Source organism: Somniosus microcephalus, chromosome 31 (assembly GCF_052327205.1).
Source record: "Somniosus microcephalus isolate GS21.2 chromosome 31, FLI_Smic_1.0, whole genome shotgun sequence".
Taxonomy (NCBI): domain Eukaryota; kingdom Metazoa; phylum Chordata; class Chondrichthyes; order Squaliformes; family Somniosidae; genus Somniosus; species Somniosus microcephalus.
Genome location: NC_141017.1, coordinates 21317999 through 21335716, shown reverse-complemented (window position 1 = coordinate 21335716; position 17718 = coordinate 21317999). Strand labels below are relative to the sequence as shown.

Here is a 17718-nt window from a genome sequence, read left to right as displayed (position 1 = left end):
AGCTACTGAACGCTGGTCAGTGAGCAGGGTAAATCGTTTCCCGGCCAGGTAATGCCTCCAGTGACGCACCGCTTCTACAATAGCCTGGGCCTCCTTTTCGACGGAGGAGTGTCTCGTCTCGGGGCCCTGGAGGGTCCTTGAGAAAAAGGCCACGGGTCTGCCCGCCTAGTTAAGGGTCGCGGCTAGGGCGAAGTCGGAGGCATTGCTCTCCACTTGGAAGGGGATGGACTCATCCACCGCGTGCATTGCGGCCTTCGCGATATCGTTCTTGATAAGAGTGAAGGCTGCACACGCCTCTGGTGTCAGGGGGAAGGAGGTGGCTTTGATGAGGGGCCTGGCTTTGTCTGCATAGAGGGGCACCCACTGGGCGTAGTAGGAGAAAAACCCCAGGCATCTCTTCAGTGCTTTTTGGCAGTGGGGAAGGGGTAGCTCCATTAGGGGGCGCATTCTGTCGGGGTCGGGCCCGATGACTCCGTTCTCCACCACGCAGCCGAGGATGGCCAGGCGCTTGGTGTGAAACATACATTTTTCCTTATTGTACGTTAGGTTCAGCCGTTGGGCCGTACGGAGGAAATTTGCTAGATTAACGTCGTGGTCCTGCTGGTCGTGGCCGCAGATGGTGATGTTATCCAAATAGGGGAAGGTTGCCCGCAGCGCGTTCTGGTCAACCATTCGGTCCATCTCCCTTTGGAAGACCGAAACCCCGTTGGTGACGCCGAAGGGGACCCTAAGGAAGTGGTAGAGGCGGCCGTTTGCCTCGAAGGCAGTATACTGGCGGTCCTCATGGCGGATGGGCAGCTGGTGGTACGCTGACTTAAGGTCGATGGTGGAGAATACTTTGTATTGCGCAATCTGATTGACCATATCAGATATGCGAGGGAGGGGGTACGCGTCCAGCTGGGTGTACCGGTTTATGGTTTGGCTGTAGTCGATTACCATGCGGCGTTTTGCAGTGGTTTTAACGACTACAACCTGGGCTCGCCAGGGGCTAGTGCTACCTTCGATAATGCCCTCCTTCAAGAGCCGCTCCACCTCAGAGCTGATAAAAGCTCTGTCCCCGGCACTGTACCGCCTGCTTTTGGTAGCGATGGGTTTACAGTCGCGGGTGAGGTTAGCGAACAGGGGAGGGGGGGGGACTTTTAATGTGGAAAGGCTGCAGGTGGTTTGCAGCGGGCGATTTAAAAGTTGTTGGTTGCAGACTGTGAGTGGGGGGAGGGGTCCACCGTATGCTAGTGTGACACTCTTAAGGTGGCACTGAAAATCCAACCCTAGCAGGACGGCAGCGCAAAGACGGGGCAGGACTAGCAGTTTAAATTTTTTATATTCAGTGCCCCCTACTGACAGGGTCACCACACAGTAGCCGCTGATGTCCATTGACTGGGACTTGGACGCCATAGAAATGCGATGGTGCGTTGGCAGAATCGTGAGGGAGTGGCTACGTACCGTGTCGGGGTGGACGAAACTCTCTGTGCTCCCGCTGTCGATCAGGCAACTGGTGGCGTGGCCGTTTACCGCGATATCCATCATGGAGCTGGATAGATGGTGAGGGTGGCCTTGATCCAGCGTCACGGAGGCCAGTATGTGGCTTAGTGAGTCACTATAGTCATCCGCCGAGACGGTGGTCGGTTCCGGTGACGAAATGGCGGTTGAGTGCGTTGGATACGATGGCGGCGGATGCCATGCGGCCGGGGGTACACAAAATGGCGGATAAGATGGCTGCTCCCACGGCCCGCACGCTGCGCTGCTGGCTGGCTCCCCTTGCAGGCGTTAGCGTAATGGCCTTTCTTCCCGCAGCCCGAGCAGGTAGCTGTCTTAGCTGGGCAGTGCGCTCTGGGATGTTTTAACTGGCCACAGAAATAGCATTTTTGGGCCTGGTTACTGGGCATCGAAGCAGTTCTTACCGGAGGCTGCTGTCTCGGTTGGGTCGCTGCAGCGGTTGGTGCCGGGGGCGGCGGTCCCGTGTCCCACGGTTTCGATTGCCATGTCTCGGCGCCGTTACGGGGGTATGCCTCGAGGTTTCGGTGGGCCTCCTCTAACGAGAGCGCAAGGGCAATGGCCGTCTTCAGGTCGGGTTTCTTGCTTTCTAGCAGTCTCTGCCGGGTGTGGTCTGACTGGAGGCCCCTGACGAAGGCATCACAGGCGAATCCCTGCGCGTGCTCCACAGCCGTTACCGCTTTACAATCGCAGTCTCTGCAGAGTGCCAGTAGCGCCCGTGCAAATGCCCCTACCGATTCTCCCGGTTGCTGCCTGCGGGATCCCAAGAGGTGTCGGGCGTAAATTGTGTTCACTGGGCGCGTATATTGCCCTTTTAGTAGCTCGAGGGCCGCCACGTACGTATTAGAGTCCCGGATTAGCATATATACTTGATGGCTCACCTGGGCGGTCAAAATTTTCAGTTTGTGATCCTCCTCTGTAACCTGTGAGATTGCGAGGAAGGATTCAAAGCAGCTCAGCCAGTGTTCAAACTTGGCTGATGCACCCACATCTTGAGGTTCGAGGTCCAGGCGTGGTGGTCTGAGGGCTCTCAGCAATGTCTGCTGTATCCGTTGCTGTTGTTGCTCCTCAGGTGTCGCCATTTAACTTTTAGCTAATAAAATTGATACGCTTATCAATTACTTCATAAAAGGTGATGAGTCGAAGAAGAGATGATGAGTCGAAAGAAGAGATGAATAAGGCTTTTATTAGCTAAGAAGAGACCATGCTTCTTCGTGAGTGACTGAACAAGTCTGAACGAAACCCACACAGTGGTGGGTGGAGTCAGCTGAGGCATGCCTCCATACACAGCGCCACCCAGAGGTGGCAATATACAATACAGTGGTTTACCACAAAGAGTAAAGAAGTCTTACTGCAATTATAAAGGGCCCTGGTAAGACCACACCTGGAGTATTGTGTGCAGTTTTGGTCTCCTCACCTAAGGAAGGATATACTTACCATAGAGGGAGTGCAACAAAGGTTCACCAGACTGATTCCTGGGATGTCCTATGAGTAGAGATTGAGTAGACTAGGCCTATATTCTGTAGAGTTTAGAAGAATGAGAGGTGATCTCATTGAAACATACAAAATTATTACAGGGCTTGACAGGGTAGATGCAGGGAGGATGTTTCCCCTGGCTGGGGAGTCTAGAACCAGAGGTCACTGTCTCAGAATAAGGGGTCGGCCATTTAGGACTGAGATGAGGAGAAATTCCTTCACTCAGAGATTGGTGAATCTTTGGAATACTCTATCCCAGAGGGCTGTGGAGGCTCAGCTGTTGAGTATATTCAAGACAGAGATCGATAGATTTTTGGATATTACGGGAATCAAGGGATATGGGGATAGTGCAGGAGTTGAGGTCGAAGTTCAGCCATGATCTTTTTGAATGGCGGAGCAGGCTCGAGGGGCCAAATGGTCTACTCCTGTTCCTATTTCTTATGCTCTTATTCTTCTTGTGCTAGAGTTCTACAGACACTGGTCACTCTCTGGTACCTTGCTGAAGTGGTCATTATTCGTGTGTGGGCCTTGACAACAAGTGTCAGCAGTCTACGGAGGGGGAAACCAGACTGGGTTTCTGCTGGAAGTGCCTGTGTTTAGATTTCTGGTGAGGACAGGAACGGGCTCCTCTGTAGTTCCCCAATGCTCCTTTACCACCATTAGTCCTGCGTGCAATGCCCTTGGTGCAATCCACCTGAGAACAACTCACTCAGGTCAGACCGGGCAAGAAACCTGGTCTTCATGGCTCAGCTTTTCACTGGTTCACTCAGTGAGCCACCAGGAGAGCCAACGTTTCTGTTAAATAAACCTGAAGGGCCTTGCGTTAGAAACGTTTTGGATTCAGTATCGCAAGTATCTGTTTTCTTGACAAAAATGATCTAATTATACCTCAGGGATTATAGAATCACTGAATATTTTAGGACAGATTCTACATTCTGGGTGTTATGTAGAAGGTCAGTGCATGTTATTCCTCACACAGCTGCCTCAAGAAAATCCATCATATAAAATATCTTATTTTGAACTCACCGATATTTTCAGCTGATATCGTTCTCGGTTTGTGACCCGGAGAATCCAGGCCGACAGCAATCGCAGCGTTTTCCATGGACTGCAGGAATGTGGAAGCTGAAAGGAGCCGCTCTTCCCTTTCCATGTTGTCCCAGAGGGAGTCATTCCCGAGAAGATCATTTGCGGCTGAAATGATTTCCTGTGGAGGACAAACCATTTCACTTCCATCCAGTGAACATGGATAACTTTTAATGGTTGTCATAGTTCCTTTGGTAGCTCTACACGTTTACCCAATGAACAGCAGTCGTGGCTCAGTGGGCAGCACTCTTCCCTCTGAGTCAGAAGGTTGAGGGCTCAAGCCCACATCAGAGACTTGAGCACAAAATCTAGACTGACGCTCCTAGGGCTTTTTACAATGGAGTGGAGAGGTTTGAGGAGGTGACCTGATAGTGGACTTCAAGTTTATAATCGGGTAAATAGTGATAGATGGTTTCTGATTGGCTCTATTCTTACCTGGGCCCATAGGGTGATATTGGGCATGAGCCTCGTGCCACCGGAGCGAACATCACTCCCGGTGCTCCCATTCGCCCCGTCCCGGGAGGAGGGCAACATTAGAACAAAACCAGTCAACTTCCAATGAGTAATGATAATTTCATTGATGGGACAAACAATGTCCTGTGGTGTCCACCGGTCACAGAAGACTTGGAGCCAATCACTGGGCACCATGTGAGCTTGCTCCAAGGTCACCTGGGTACACACTTGGGAATTCCACTGATCGGCAAGATCGCAACGAGAGGGCACTGATGTGCCTCAATAACCCCGAGACTCGATGTTAGCGAAACAAAACAAGGCTTTTATTAACTTAGAAGTGGAGAGAGGTATCTTCCCTGGAGGTCTGCAGTACTGGCTGTGAGGCCAGACTGAGCTGGCTTACATAGAGGCCAGGTATGGGCGGAGCCCTACACACAACACATTCCATACATTCCAATACACAATACAATGGTGAGGAGAAACCTGAAACCAACCACAGTCACAGGCAATACAATGGTAAGGGGGAACCTGAAACCAACCACAGTCACAGGCAGTGATGAGGCAGTGATGAATGGAATATTTCATCACATTCACCCCTTCTATAGATTTAGTCTGTTCGGGGGTTTGGTAGTCCTCTGCGACCGACGTGGCTGTTGTGGTGTCGCGGGTGTCGGCTGGGTGTCCCCGGTGGCCTCCTGGGTCTCTGCCGGGGGTGCCGCCAGGGTTGTTGAAGGGGTAGTTGGTGGGGGTGCCGTTGGTCGATGTTCTTCCGGGGGTGATGAAAGAGTAGTGGGTGGGTAAGAGTTGCTGTGGTCGTTGTTGCTGCTATTGCCGTGGTTGCTGTCGTTACCGGCTGGGGCGACGTCTTTTATTGACACGGTGTCCTCCCTTCCGTCGGCGTGCCGGACATACGCGTATTGGGGGTTGGCGTGGAGTAGGTGCACTGGCTCCACGAGAGGGTCCGTCTTATGGCCCCTCACATGCCTTCGCACGAATACCGGACCCGGGGTGGAGAGCCATGACGGCATGGATACGCCTGAGGTGGATTTCCGGGGGAAGCTAAACATTCGTTCATGAGGCGTAGCATTAGTGGCAGTACACAATAGCGACCGTATCGAATGGAGCACATCTGAGAGGACTTCCTGCCAGCGGGAGATAGGGAGGCCCTTGGTCCTTAGAGCTAGAGTGACTGCTTTCCATACTGTCCCGTTCTCTCGCTCCACTTGACCGTTACCCCGGGGGTTGTAGCTGGTGGTACGGCTCGTGGCGATACCCCTGGACAGCATGTACTGGCGTAGCTCTTCACTCATGAAGGACGCCCCCCTATCCGTGTGGATGTAGCTCGGCATACCGAACAGGCAGAACAGGCTGTTGAGGCATTTAATGACCGTGGCGCTGGTCATGTCTGGGCAGGGGAAGGCGAATGGGAACCGGGAGTATTCGTCCACAATGTTCAGGAAGTAAACATTGCGGTCGACGGACGGGAGGGGGCCCTTGAAATCTAAGCTGAGCCGCTCAAAGGGCCGTGTAGCTTTGATTAAGTGGGCTCTATCAGGGTGGTAGAACCGAGGCTTGCACTCAGCGCAAGTGCGGCAGTTCCTGGTCAGAGACCGAACTTCCTCAATCGAGTAGGGTAAGTTGCAGGACTTTATGAAGTGGAACAGCCGCGTGACCCCTGGGTGGCAGAGGTCGTTGTGGAGGGTCTGTAGCCGATCCCCGGTGGCGCTGGCACACATCCCTCGTGAGAGGGCATCTGGGGATTCATTAAGGGCCCCTGGCCGGTAAATGATGTCATACTCGAAGGTGGAGAGCTCGATCCGCCACCTAAGAATCTTATCATTTTTGATCTTCCCCCTCTGTTTATTATTGAACATAAACGCTACCGACCGCTGGTCGGTAAGTAGGGTGAAGCGTTTGCCGGCTAGGTAGTGGCGCCAGTGGCGCACTGCCTCCACGATGGCTTGGGCCTCCTTTTCCACGGAGGAGTGTCTGATCTCGGGCCCTTGGAGGGTCCTCGAGAAGAAAGCTACGGGCCGCCCCGCCTGGTTGAGGGTGGCCGCCAAGGCAAAGTCAGACGCATCACTTTCCACTTGAAATGGAGTGTTCTCGTCCACTGCCTGTAGCGTGGCCCGCTCAATATCCTGCTTAATGCTTTTGAAGGCGGCGTGGGCCTCAGCAGAGAGCGGAAAAGAGGATGCTTTCAAGATGGGGCGGGCTTTGTCGGAGTAGTTGGGGACCCATTGGGAATAATAAGAAAATAACCCCAGGCACCTTTTCAGGGCTTTGGGAGTGTTGGGCAGGGGCAGCTCCCGTAGGGGGCGCAATCGGTCGGGGTCTGGTCCGATTTCCCCATTCTCCACCACGCTGCCTAGTATGCAGAGGCGCGTGGTGTTGAAAACGCACTTGTCCTCGTTATAGGTGAGGTTGAGTTTTTGTGCGGTTTTCAGGAACCTCTCGAGGTTCGAGTCGTGATCCTGCTGGTTGTGACCGCAGATGGTGACGTTGTCGAGGTAGGGGAAGGTTGCCTGCAAGTGGTGGTCATCGACCATGCGATCCATCTCCCTCTGGAAGACCGAGACCCCATTCGTCACCCCAAAGGGGACTCTGAGGAATTGGTAGAGGCGTCCGTTCGCCTCGAAGGCGGTGTACGGGCGGTCCTCTGGTCTGATAGGGAGCTGGTGGTACGCTGACTTGAGGTCGATGGTGGAGAACACCCGGTATTGGGCGATTTGGTTCACCATTTCTGATATGCGGGGTAGCGGGTAGGCGTCTAGTTGGGTGTACCTGTTGATCGTTTGGCTATAGTCGATCACCATCCGTTTCTTCTCGCTACCCCTTACCACCACCACTTGGGCGCGCCACGGGCTATTGCTGCATTCAATAATGCGCTCTTTCAGGAGCCTGTCTACCTCGGTCGCGATAAACCGCCTGTCCTCCCAGCTGTACCTCCTGCTTTTGGTCGCTATTGGCCGGCAGTTAGGGGTAAGGTTCGCGAATAGCGAAGGTGGCTTTACCTTCAGGGTAGCCAGGCCGCACACTGTGAGGGGCGGCTGGGACCCACCGTACTTGAGCGTGATGCTTTGGTGGTTGCACTGGAAATCCAGGCCCAAGATCACGCTCGCGCATAGATTCTTCATGATTAATACTTTAAAATTATCGTATACAGTCCCGTTAACGGACAATTGTACCGTGCAGTAACCCAGAATGGTCGATGTCTGGGTTTTATCAGCCATAGAGATGGTACCCCGAGTAGGGACCACCTTTAGGGAGAGTTGTCGTGCCAGTTCCGGGTGGATAAAACTCTCCGTGCTTCCACTGTCAATTAAACATTTAACCCCGCACCCGTTTACCTCGATGTCCACCATTGATTTGGATAGCGGGTGGGGCCTGGTCTGGTCCACTGTGACCGATGCCACTGTAGGGCCCTGATCGAGACAAGATGGCGTCCGTGCTGTCTGCTCACAAGATGGCGGACCCCACGAGGTCGGGCAAGATGGCGTCCAAGATGGCCGCTCCCACGGCGCACACGCGGCGGTGGCGGGTTTTGGTTTTCCGGCGGGGTTCCCGCTGCACACCTTCCCAAAGTGCCCCTTCTTACCGCACTTAAAGCAGGTGGTGCCTTTCGCCGGGCACAGGTTTCTGGTGTGCTTTGGCTGCCCGCAGAAGTAGCAGTTGGGTCCCCGACGCGTCGCGGCTGTCGTAGGGCTTCTGGGGGGAGAGCGGGGCCCCGACGGTGTCGGGCTGCTGGGCGGGGAAGATGCCTTCCAAGATGGCGGCGCCCTTGGTGCACACGTGGCGGCGTGGACGGCGCGGGCTGAAGAGTAGGCGTCCGAGTTTCTCTGGGCCACATCCAGGGACCGCGCGGTGTCCGCAGCCTGTTTCAGGTCCAATCCCGTTTTTTCCAGCAGTCTTTGCCGGATGTAAGTTGAGCTGAGGCCTGTGATAAAGGCATCGCGAACAAGCTCGTCGGTGTACACTGCGGCTTTTACATCTCGGCACTTGCAGTCTTTGCCAAGCATTTTCAGGGTGCCTAGGAACTCCTCCACCGATTCCCCAGGTCGCTGTGCGCGAGTGGTGAGCAGATGCCTAGCATACACCTCATTCGTAGGCTGCTGGTAATGCGCCTTTAAGATGTCGCAGGCGGCCAGGTACGTGTCGGCGTCTTGGATGAGGGGGTAAACCCGGTGGCTTACCCAATTCCGCAGAATTCCGAGTTTCATACTCGCAGCGTCCGTAGCGTCTTTGACGGCTGCGGAATTGTCCAGGAAGAATTCCATACACATAAACCAGTGTCTGAAGCGTGCTGATGCGTCCGGAGCATGCTGATCCAAATCCAAACGTTCGGGTTTCAGGAGTTGATCCATTGTGTTGAAAAATAAGTTAATAAAATTGATGTGCCTCAATAACCCCGAGACTCGATGTTAGCGAAACAAAACAAGGCTTTTATTAACTTAGAAGTGGAGAGAGGTATCTTCCCTGGAGGTCTGCAGTACTGGCTGTGAGGCCAGACTGAGCTGGCTTACATAGAGGCCAGGTATGGGCGGAGCCCTACACACAACACATTCCATACATTCCAATACACAATACAATGGTGAGGAGAAACCTGAAACCAACCACAGTCACAGGCAATACAATGGTAAGGGGGAACCTGAAACCAACCACAGTCACAGGCAGTGATGAGGCAGTGATGAATGGAATATTTCATCACAGGCACAAACCTCAGGCAGTCTCGGGAAGATGAAGTTAATAAAAAAGCTGGAGAATGTGGAGTTCTCTGCCACCAACTCAAACAGAGCCCATTAGCACTTTGAAAGGGAATAAAGAGCAATATTCCCTGTAAGTTGGGCTTTGTTCTGCGCGGCCTGTTTCTTTTAGTGTGCGGTCCCTTTGAATATCCGCACATGCCCGGTGTTTACAATGGAGAGGCCGGCGAGCGGCCTGGGTGGGACCTTTCCCATTGTCGCGTGACCATGTGGCTGTGCAGCTTAAAGAGGGAACATTGATTAATACATATTTGAAGAGGAGGAATATTAAAGGCTGTGGCGAGCAGGCAGACCATTAGGTTCAGACAAGTCTGCTCCTGTGGAGAAAAACAGGAGGCCACAGTTGATGGGCCGAGTGGTCTGTTTCTGTGCTGGAATATTCGATGACTCGTGGTGCATTTCCCCAATGAGCCATCGAGGTGCTTCTTCCTCTTTCCCTGACTTTTGTTTCTCTGTAATTTACCAGCATTTCCTATCGACCCGCACATGAGCTGAAGAGTTCAGAGCTCTGAACCTCCCCAAGAGCCTAACCGTGAATGTCACCACTTGCGCTACAACGGAGAATGTGTCACTACCAACCCGCAAAGGGAGAGCTCCACTCTGATTCTGCCACCATACATTGACCTGGGTAATTTTTTTTTTATATTCGTTCATGGGATTTGGGCATCACTGGCAAGGCCAACATTTATTGCCTATCCCTAATTGCCCTGGAGAAGATGGTGGTGAGCCGCCTTCTTGAACTGTTGCAGTCCATGTGGTGAAGGTACTCCCACAGTGCTGTTAGGGAGGGAGTTCCAGGATTTTGACCCAGCGACGATGAAGGAACGGCCGATATATTTCCAAGTCAGGATGGTGTGTGACTTGGAGGGGAACTTGGAGGTGGTGGTGTTCCCCATGCACCTGCTGCCCTTGTCCTTCTAGGTGGTAGAGGTCACGGGTTTGGGAGGTGCTGCCGAAGAAGCCTTGGTGAGTTGCTGCAGTGCATCTTGTAGCTGGTACACACTGCAGCCACGGTACGCCGGTGGTGGAGGGAGTGAATGTTTAAGGTGGTGGATGGGGTGCCAATCAAGTGGGCTGCTTTGTCCTGGATGGTGTCGAGCTTCTTGAGTGTTGTTGGAGCTGCACTCATCCAGGCAAGTGGAGAGTATTCCATCACACTCCTGACTTGTGTCTTGTAGGTGGTGGAAAGTCTTTGGGGAGTCAGGAGGTGAGACACTCGCCGCAGAATACCCAGCCTCTGACCTGGTCTTGTTGCCACACTATTTATGTGGCTGGTCCAGTTACGTTTCTGGTCAATGGTGACCTCCAAGATGTTGATGTTGGGAGATTCGGCAATGGTAATGCCATTGAATGTCAAGGGGCGGTTGTTAGATGCTCGCTTATTGGAGATAGTCATTGTCTGGCACTTATATGGCGTGAATGTTAACTGCCACTTATCAGCTCAAGCCTGAATGTCATCCAGGTCTTGTTGCATGTGGGCATGGACTGCTTCATTATCTGAGGAGTTGTGAATGGCACTGAACACTGGGCAGTCATCAGTGAACATCCCCACTTCTGACCTTATGATGGAGGGAAGGTCATTGATGAAGCAGCTGAAGGTGGTTGGGCCTAGGACACTGCCCTTAGGAACTCTTGCAGCAATGTGCTGGGGCTGTGATGATTGGCCTACAACACCACAACCATCTTGCTTTGTGTTTGGTATGACTCCGGCCAGTGGAGAGTGTTCTCCCCCCGATTCCCATTGACTTCAGTTTTACTGGGGCTCCTTGATGCCACGCTCGGTGAAAATGCTGCCTTGATGTCAAGGGCAGTCACTCTCACCTCACCTCTGGAATTCAGCTCTTTTGTCCATCTTTGGACCAAGGCTGTAATGAGGTCAGGAGCCGAATGAATTTCACCACTTGTGGTACAATGGAGAATGTGTCACTACTAACCTGCAAAGGGAGAGGTCCACGCTGATTCTCGAAACATTCATTGATCAGGGTAATGATTGAATTAATCACTGAGCAAAACTGTGGGAAGAAGAGAAATAAGGCGTCAAAATCTTCAGAGCAAGAGAGTTAACTTCAGTTCATTTGGAAACACCCCTCTCACGAAATCTTCAGAGGCCGGTACATGGATACATAGATTACACATGTGCATATAGATCACACATATACCACACATGTACACACAGTGTTACGTAGATCCCACATGTATGAGACAAAAATATAGATCATATAGATGCACGGATTACATAAACACACACTGATACACCACGACCAGCTTGCATCTATATAGCGTCTTTAATGTAGTAACACATCCCGTGGCGATTCACAGGAGCGATATCAGACAACATTTGACACCAAGCCATGTAAAAAGATAATAGGACAAGTGACCAAAAGCTTGGTCATAAAGGTAGGGTTTTAGGAGCGACTTAAAGGAGGAGAGAGAGATTGAGAGGCGGAGAGCTTTAGGGAGGGAATTCCAGAGCTTAGGGCCCAGGCAGCTGAAGGCACAGCCGGCAATGCTGGAGCAAAGGCAATCGGGGATGTGCAGATATCTCGGAAAGTTGGAGGGTTGGAGAAGGTTAAAGTGATAGGGAGGGGTGAGGCCACAGAGGGGTTTGAACACAAGGATGAGGATTTTAAAACTAAGGTGTTGCCGGATTGGTAGACAATGTGGGTCAGCGAGCACAGGGGTAGGGGTGATGGGTGAACGGGACTTGGTGCGAGTTAGGATCGAGGCTTCAGAGTCTTGGTGGAGCTGAAGTTTACAGAGGATGGTGCACGGGAGGCGGGCCAGGAGAGCAGTGAAATAGTCGAGTCCAGAGGTAACAAAGGCATGGCTGAGGGTATCAGCAGCAAATGGGCTGAGGCAGGGGCGGAGACGGGCGATGTCAAGGGGGGAGAAGTAGACGGCCTTGGGAATGGAGTTGATATGGGGTTGGAAGCTCAGATCAGGGTCACATAGGACGCCAAGGTTGTGAGCAGTCTGGTTCAGTCAGACTGATACTTAGATTACACATGTGTACACAGATGCCCTGGTCCCCCATCTTCACACACGTACAAAGCAACTGAAGCATAATTTGTGTGTAAATCTTGTACCTGCACCTGGTGACAACCTGTTAGTAGCACCTTGTTACGCCAAGGATCTTCTCGACTGGTTTAGTTAACAACTATCTCTTTTTTTAATGGAAAATTATATTAAGTGATATTTCTTTTTATTGCTCCTCTTTTGCATTTTACCGGAGAGGGAAAATAATAATCCCACTTCCAGTTTAGTGGCACAGGGAGAAGTGTAAAGGGGCACTGGGTTAGGAATCAGCCCCTCACCTCTGGGATCTGGGTTTGATCCAGCACAGACTAGACGGAAGACTCCTCTGTCTGTTGACCCTCAGGATCCTGCAAAAAAATGAGTCTCAATTTGGTTCAAAGAGGATGTGGGACTACAACACCAAACTTCTCTAATTCAGCACTAATTGGCAATCTCGCCTCAAGGGGCCACAGGGTGGTTGGAACAGAAGATGGGAAAATGAGAAATAACAACAGAAAATGCTGGAAAAACTCAGCAAGTCAGGCAACATCCGTGAAGAGAAATTTCTGTTGTTATTTCGGATTTCCAACATCTGCAGTATTTTGCTATCGTACATGGGAAAATGAGACACTGGTGCTGTAGAGGGCACTCTGCTGAGGTTGGGGCTGTATCGATTTCTTTGTGGGTTCAATGACGAGACATTTATGAAAGAGAATGTCTTTTAATCTAAAGTCTGTTCAACTTTTTAACAGCATTACAGGAGACACCATGCTAGAGATCCATCTCTAAACACGAAACTGAAAACAAACTGCTTGTCTCTCACATGACCTCTGCTGGTCAGGCATAAGTAATCAATCAGGCAAATATGCTGGTAAGGCATCATAATCAAACAGGCAAACACCATCACTATTTGCTGATATCATTACATCTCCCTTTCTTAAAACAAAAGTATTTTACTTTTATTTAACAACATGTTTTCTTTGTATTAATCTGCATTTTAACTGTAACGCTTAATGAACTTACATTAACATTATCATTATCAAGGTTTTTTAACCTTGCTTTGTGTGTTCACATGAAATATGTAAATACAGTAGAACTTGAAGAAAGAATAAGATAACATTACTTCCTTCTATAACAATAGTCCTTAAATTTGCTCAATGAGTCTCTCAGGAGGCTTCACACGTCTTGAGGATTTTCTGATTGATTGTCCTTGAATCTGAGTTGTTGCCTCAGATGATGATTTCTCAGCTGTGTGATCAGGTTGTTCAACAGTATCAGTCTTTTGACTTGCTGTGGCTGGTCCCATGAGAAGATCTCGACGATTTCTTCTCAGAACAGCACCCTCATCTGTCTGTATGGTGTATGATCTTGGTTGAACTTCACTCAGGACAGTTCCCTTCTGAGTCCATATGTTTGTTTTGTCTTTGAACCTTACTTGGTCACCAGTGTGGAGTTCAGGTAGGTTTTGTGTTCCTCTGTCATAGTAGTACTTTTGCTTTTCTTTCTGTTGTTCTTTGAACTTCCTCACTTTCTCCCCCTCTTTTGTTTTCAGGAGGTTCTCCGGGATGGGTAGGTTTGACCTTAGCAGACGTCCCATAAGGAGTTGGGCTGGTGACATACCACACTCGAGCGGCGTTGTGCGGTATACAAGCATGCTCTGGTAGAAGTCAGTTTCACTGTCTTTTGCCTTGTACATCAGTCTTTTCACTGTCTGGACCGATTTTTCCACTAGTCCATTGGACTGTGGAAAGTGAGGACTTGACATTGTGTGGACAAAGTCCCACTCTTTGGCAAAGTGTCAGAAACTTGCATTGTAAAACTGAGGTCCGTTGTCTGTGAAGACCTCACTTGCCACGCCATGTCTGGAGACTATGGCTTTCATACATCTTATCACAGCATCTGCAGTGGTGGTGTACAGTCTACAAACCTCTGGATACAGGGAGTAATAGTCTGTGACGACAAGATAGTCCTTCCCTTGACATACGAATAGGTCAGCGCCTACCTTCTGGTAAGGTCTGTCTGGTGCTGGGTGTGGCTTTAGTGGTTCTACCGGATTGCTTGCTCGATATTTCAGGCATATTGTGCAGTTTGACACCTCATTTGTCACATCTTGGTTGATTCGTGGCCAGTACATCACCTCTCGTGCTCTTTTCTTACACTTTTCGATTCCCAGATGTCCTCCATGGATCCTTTTTAGCATCTCTTTTCTCAGACTCTTTGGGATAACTATTTTACTTCCTTTGTAGATGATGTCTTCGACCACTGATAGTTCCTCCCTGCAGTTCCAGTACTCTGCCATGTCAGGTGAGCAGTCTTGCTTCATGTTGGGCCATCCATCCAAGATGCTTTTCCTCAGTCGTCTCATTGTTTCATCTTTGTTTGTCTCAGTCTTTATGAGCTCCATTTTTGCATCTGCTATGGGCAGTGCACTTGTGATCATGTCCACGTAGGCGTTCACTTTTTCATCCATTTTGGTGTTTGCGGGCTCACTTGGGTCAACAGCTCTGGACAACGTGTCTGCTGTATACATCAGTTTACCCGGTGTGTACGCAACATTCAGTGTATAGCGTTGCAGCCTGATCATCATTCTTTGTATTCTAAGCGGACAGCTATTTAGTGGCTTTTGGAGCAATGCAATCAAGGGCTTATGGTCAGTCTCTACACTGATTGCTTGTCCTGCCACAAACTGGTGAAATCTTTCACAGGCGTATGTGATGCTGAGCAGCTCCTTTTCGATTTGAGCATATCGCGTCTCCGCGTCTGTCATTGAGCACGATGCATATGCAATAGGTTGCCAGTAGTCATATTTTTGCAGAAGAACAGCACCGAGCCCACTCTGTGATGCATCTGATGATATCTTGATGGGTCTCGCTGGGTCATAAAACCTCAGAACTGGTTCCTCTGTGAGCAGTTTCTTTAGATCGCTCCATGACTTCTCATGCTCATGATTCCATTCCCATTCTATGTTCTTTTCAGTTAGTCGTCTCAGTGACACCATCTTTTCTGAGAGGTTGGATATGAATTTACCCATGTAGTTGATCATTCCATTAAACCTCTGCACGTCCTTTTTGCATTGTGGCTTTGGCATATTCTCAATGGCGGACACCTTTCTGGGATCTGGTCTGATGCCCTCACTGCTAAGGATATCTCCCACGAATGTCAGTTCTGTCACCCCGAGCTGGCATTTCTCGCTATTCAGCTTTAGGTTTGTTTTCCTTGTTGCTTCCAGCACTTTTTTCAGTCTCTCATCATGCTCAGTTCTCGTGGTTCCCCATACTATGATGTCATCCATTGATGTATCAACTCCCTTCAGGTGCTCATAGATCATATGAATAGTTTTGTGATACACTTCAGGAGCTGAGGCAATGCCAAATGGTAACCTTAGGAATCTGTATCTGCCAAATGGACTGTTGAACGTGCACAGTCTTGAACTTGCCTCGTCCAATTTCATCTGCCAAAATCCTGATGATGCATCTAACTTGCTGAAATATTTTGCATTTGCAAACTGTGACATGATTTCCTCACGTGTAGGAAGCTTGAAGTGCTCTCTCTTTATTGCTCTGTTTAGATCTCTTGGATCCAGGCAAATTCTGAGCTTTCCATTCTTTTTGTCCACAACGACGAGGAAACTCACCCACTCAGTTGGCTCATCTATCTTCTGAATCATGTTCAGGCTTTCCATCCTGTCCAACTCTGCCTTCAGTTGCTTTTGAAGAGCAAACGGAACTTTTCTGCATGGATGTATGACCGTTGGCATACTTTTATCTACTCTGATCGTATGTTCTCCTGGAATGCAGCCTAGACCCTTAAATATGTCATTGTACTCTTTCATGAGTTCATCATAGACTGTCTCTCCTTCGCTTTCCACAACGAGGACTCTCTTTACCAGGTTCAGTCTCTCACAGGCTTTTAAACCTAGTATGGCTTGCACATCCTTTGGCACCACGATTAATGCTAGTGTGTGCTCTCTGTCCTTGTGTGTTACTTTGACAATGCATCTTCCTTTCACTGGTATATCAGTACCTGAGTATCCTGTCACTTTCACTTTAATTCCATGTATCTTTGGTCTGGGTCTAATTTTCTTAAAATCAGTCTCTGATATCACATTAACTTGTGCTCCAGTATCCAATTTAAATGGAATATGTATGTCATTCACTTTTAGTGTCAACATCCAGTCTCTTTTTTCTTCTTTGTTTTCAGACACAACATCTACATTGAACTCCTCTATCTCGCTTTCATCTACTGCATGGACCTTGCTTTGTTGCGCTTGGTTCTTACAGCAACGGGCATAATGGTTGTTTTTGTTGCAACTATTGCATTTTTTACCATATGCTGGACACTTTTTTGGTGGATGCTGTGTACCGCATCGACTACATGACTTTCGATTGTCCCTTTCATTTTTGTTTGCTGGCCACGCCTCTTTTTTCACATTGGCGCTCTTTTTGTTAAACGGTTTGTGTCCATTCTTACTCACTGCATCCACGTTGCAGCTACTGTCACTGAACTGCTCCTTTGCCTGCGACTTCACAGTTTCTGTAGCCCTACACAGTGCTATGGCTTTTCCCAGGTCTAGATTTTGCTCTCTTAGCAGTCTTTCCCTTAGACCATTATCTGGAATACCACACACCAGTCTGTCTTTTATCAGCGAGTCTGTCAGTCCCCCAAATTCACATGTTTTGCTTTGGTTTCTCAGTTCAGTCACATACTGATCAATAGTCTCACCCATTTTCTGTACACATGTGAAAAATCTGTGCCTCTCAAATGTCACGTTACGTTTAGGTATGCAGTAGGCCTCAAACTGTTCCATTATTTTATCCAGCTTCATATTGTCTCCATCAGCAGCGAATGTGAAGTTATAATACACCTCCAGCGCTTCATCACCCACGACATGTAAGAACACTGACGATTTCTTTTTATCACTTTTCTCGTCAGCTCCGATTGCTGATAAATACAACTCTATACGTTGTTTGAACCTCCTCCAATTTTCAGCCACATTACCTGTCAACTGAAGCTTCGCCAGTGGGTGTAAACCTTCCATTTTTCACTTCGTTAGCTATTCTCTAATGGTAAGTAACGATGTTCTGTTTTGGCTTGCTAATATGTGGAGAGCTGATTTAACTTCAGATTTTTCCTCTTCATCTCTTTCAAGCACTTCTGACACCATGTATCGATTTCTTTGTGGGTTCAATGACGAGACATTTATGAAAGAGAATGTCTTTTAATCTAAAGTCTGTTCAACTCTTTTTAACAGCATTACAGGAGACACCATGCTAGAGATCCATCTCTAAACACGAAACTGAAAACAAACTGCTTGTCTCTCACATGACCTCTGCTGGTCAGGCATAAGTAATCAATCAGGCAAATATGCTGGTAAGGCATCATAATCAAACAGGCAAACACCATCACTATTTGCTGATATCATTACAGGGGCGAA

At 49.5% G+C, this 17718-nt stretch overlaps 1 protein-coding gene across 1 annotated transcript in view; it reads right to left on the bottom strand.

Moving 5' to 3' along the window:
* Positions 1 to 17718, bottom strand: part of LOC147097618 (adhesion G protein-coupled receptor E3-like) — a 127416-nt gene that overhangs the window by 36331 nt on the left and 73367 nt on the right. Inside the window, exons 12-13 of the mRNA XM_085971588.1 lie at positions 11204 to 11281; positions 3997 to 4174 (exon numbers count right to left, since the gene is read on the bottom strand). Of these exons, the coding sequence (XP_085827714.1) occupies positions 3997 to 4174; positions 11204 to 11281 (256 nt within the window). The remainder of the gene's footprint in view (positions 1 to 3996; positions 4175 to 11203; positions 11282 to 17718) is intronic.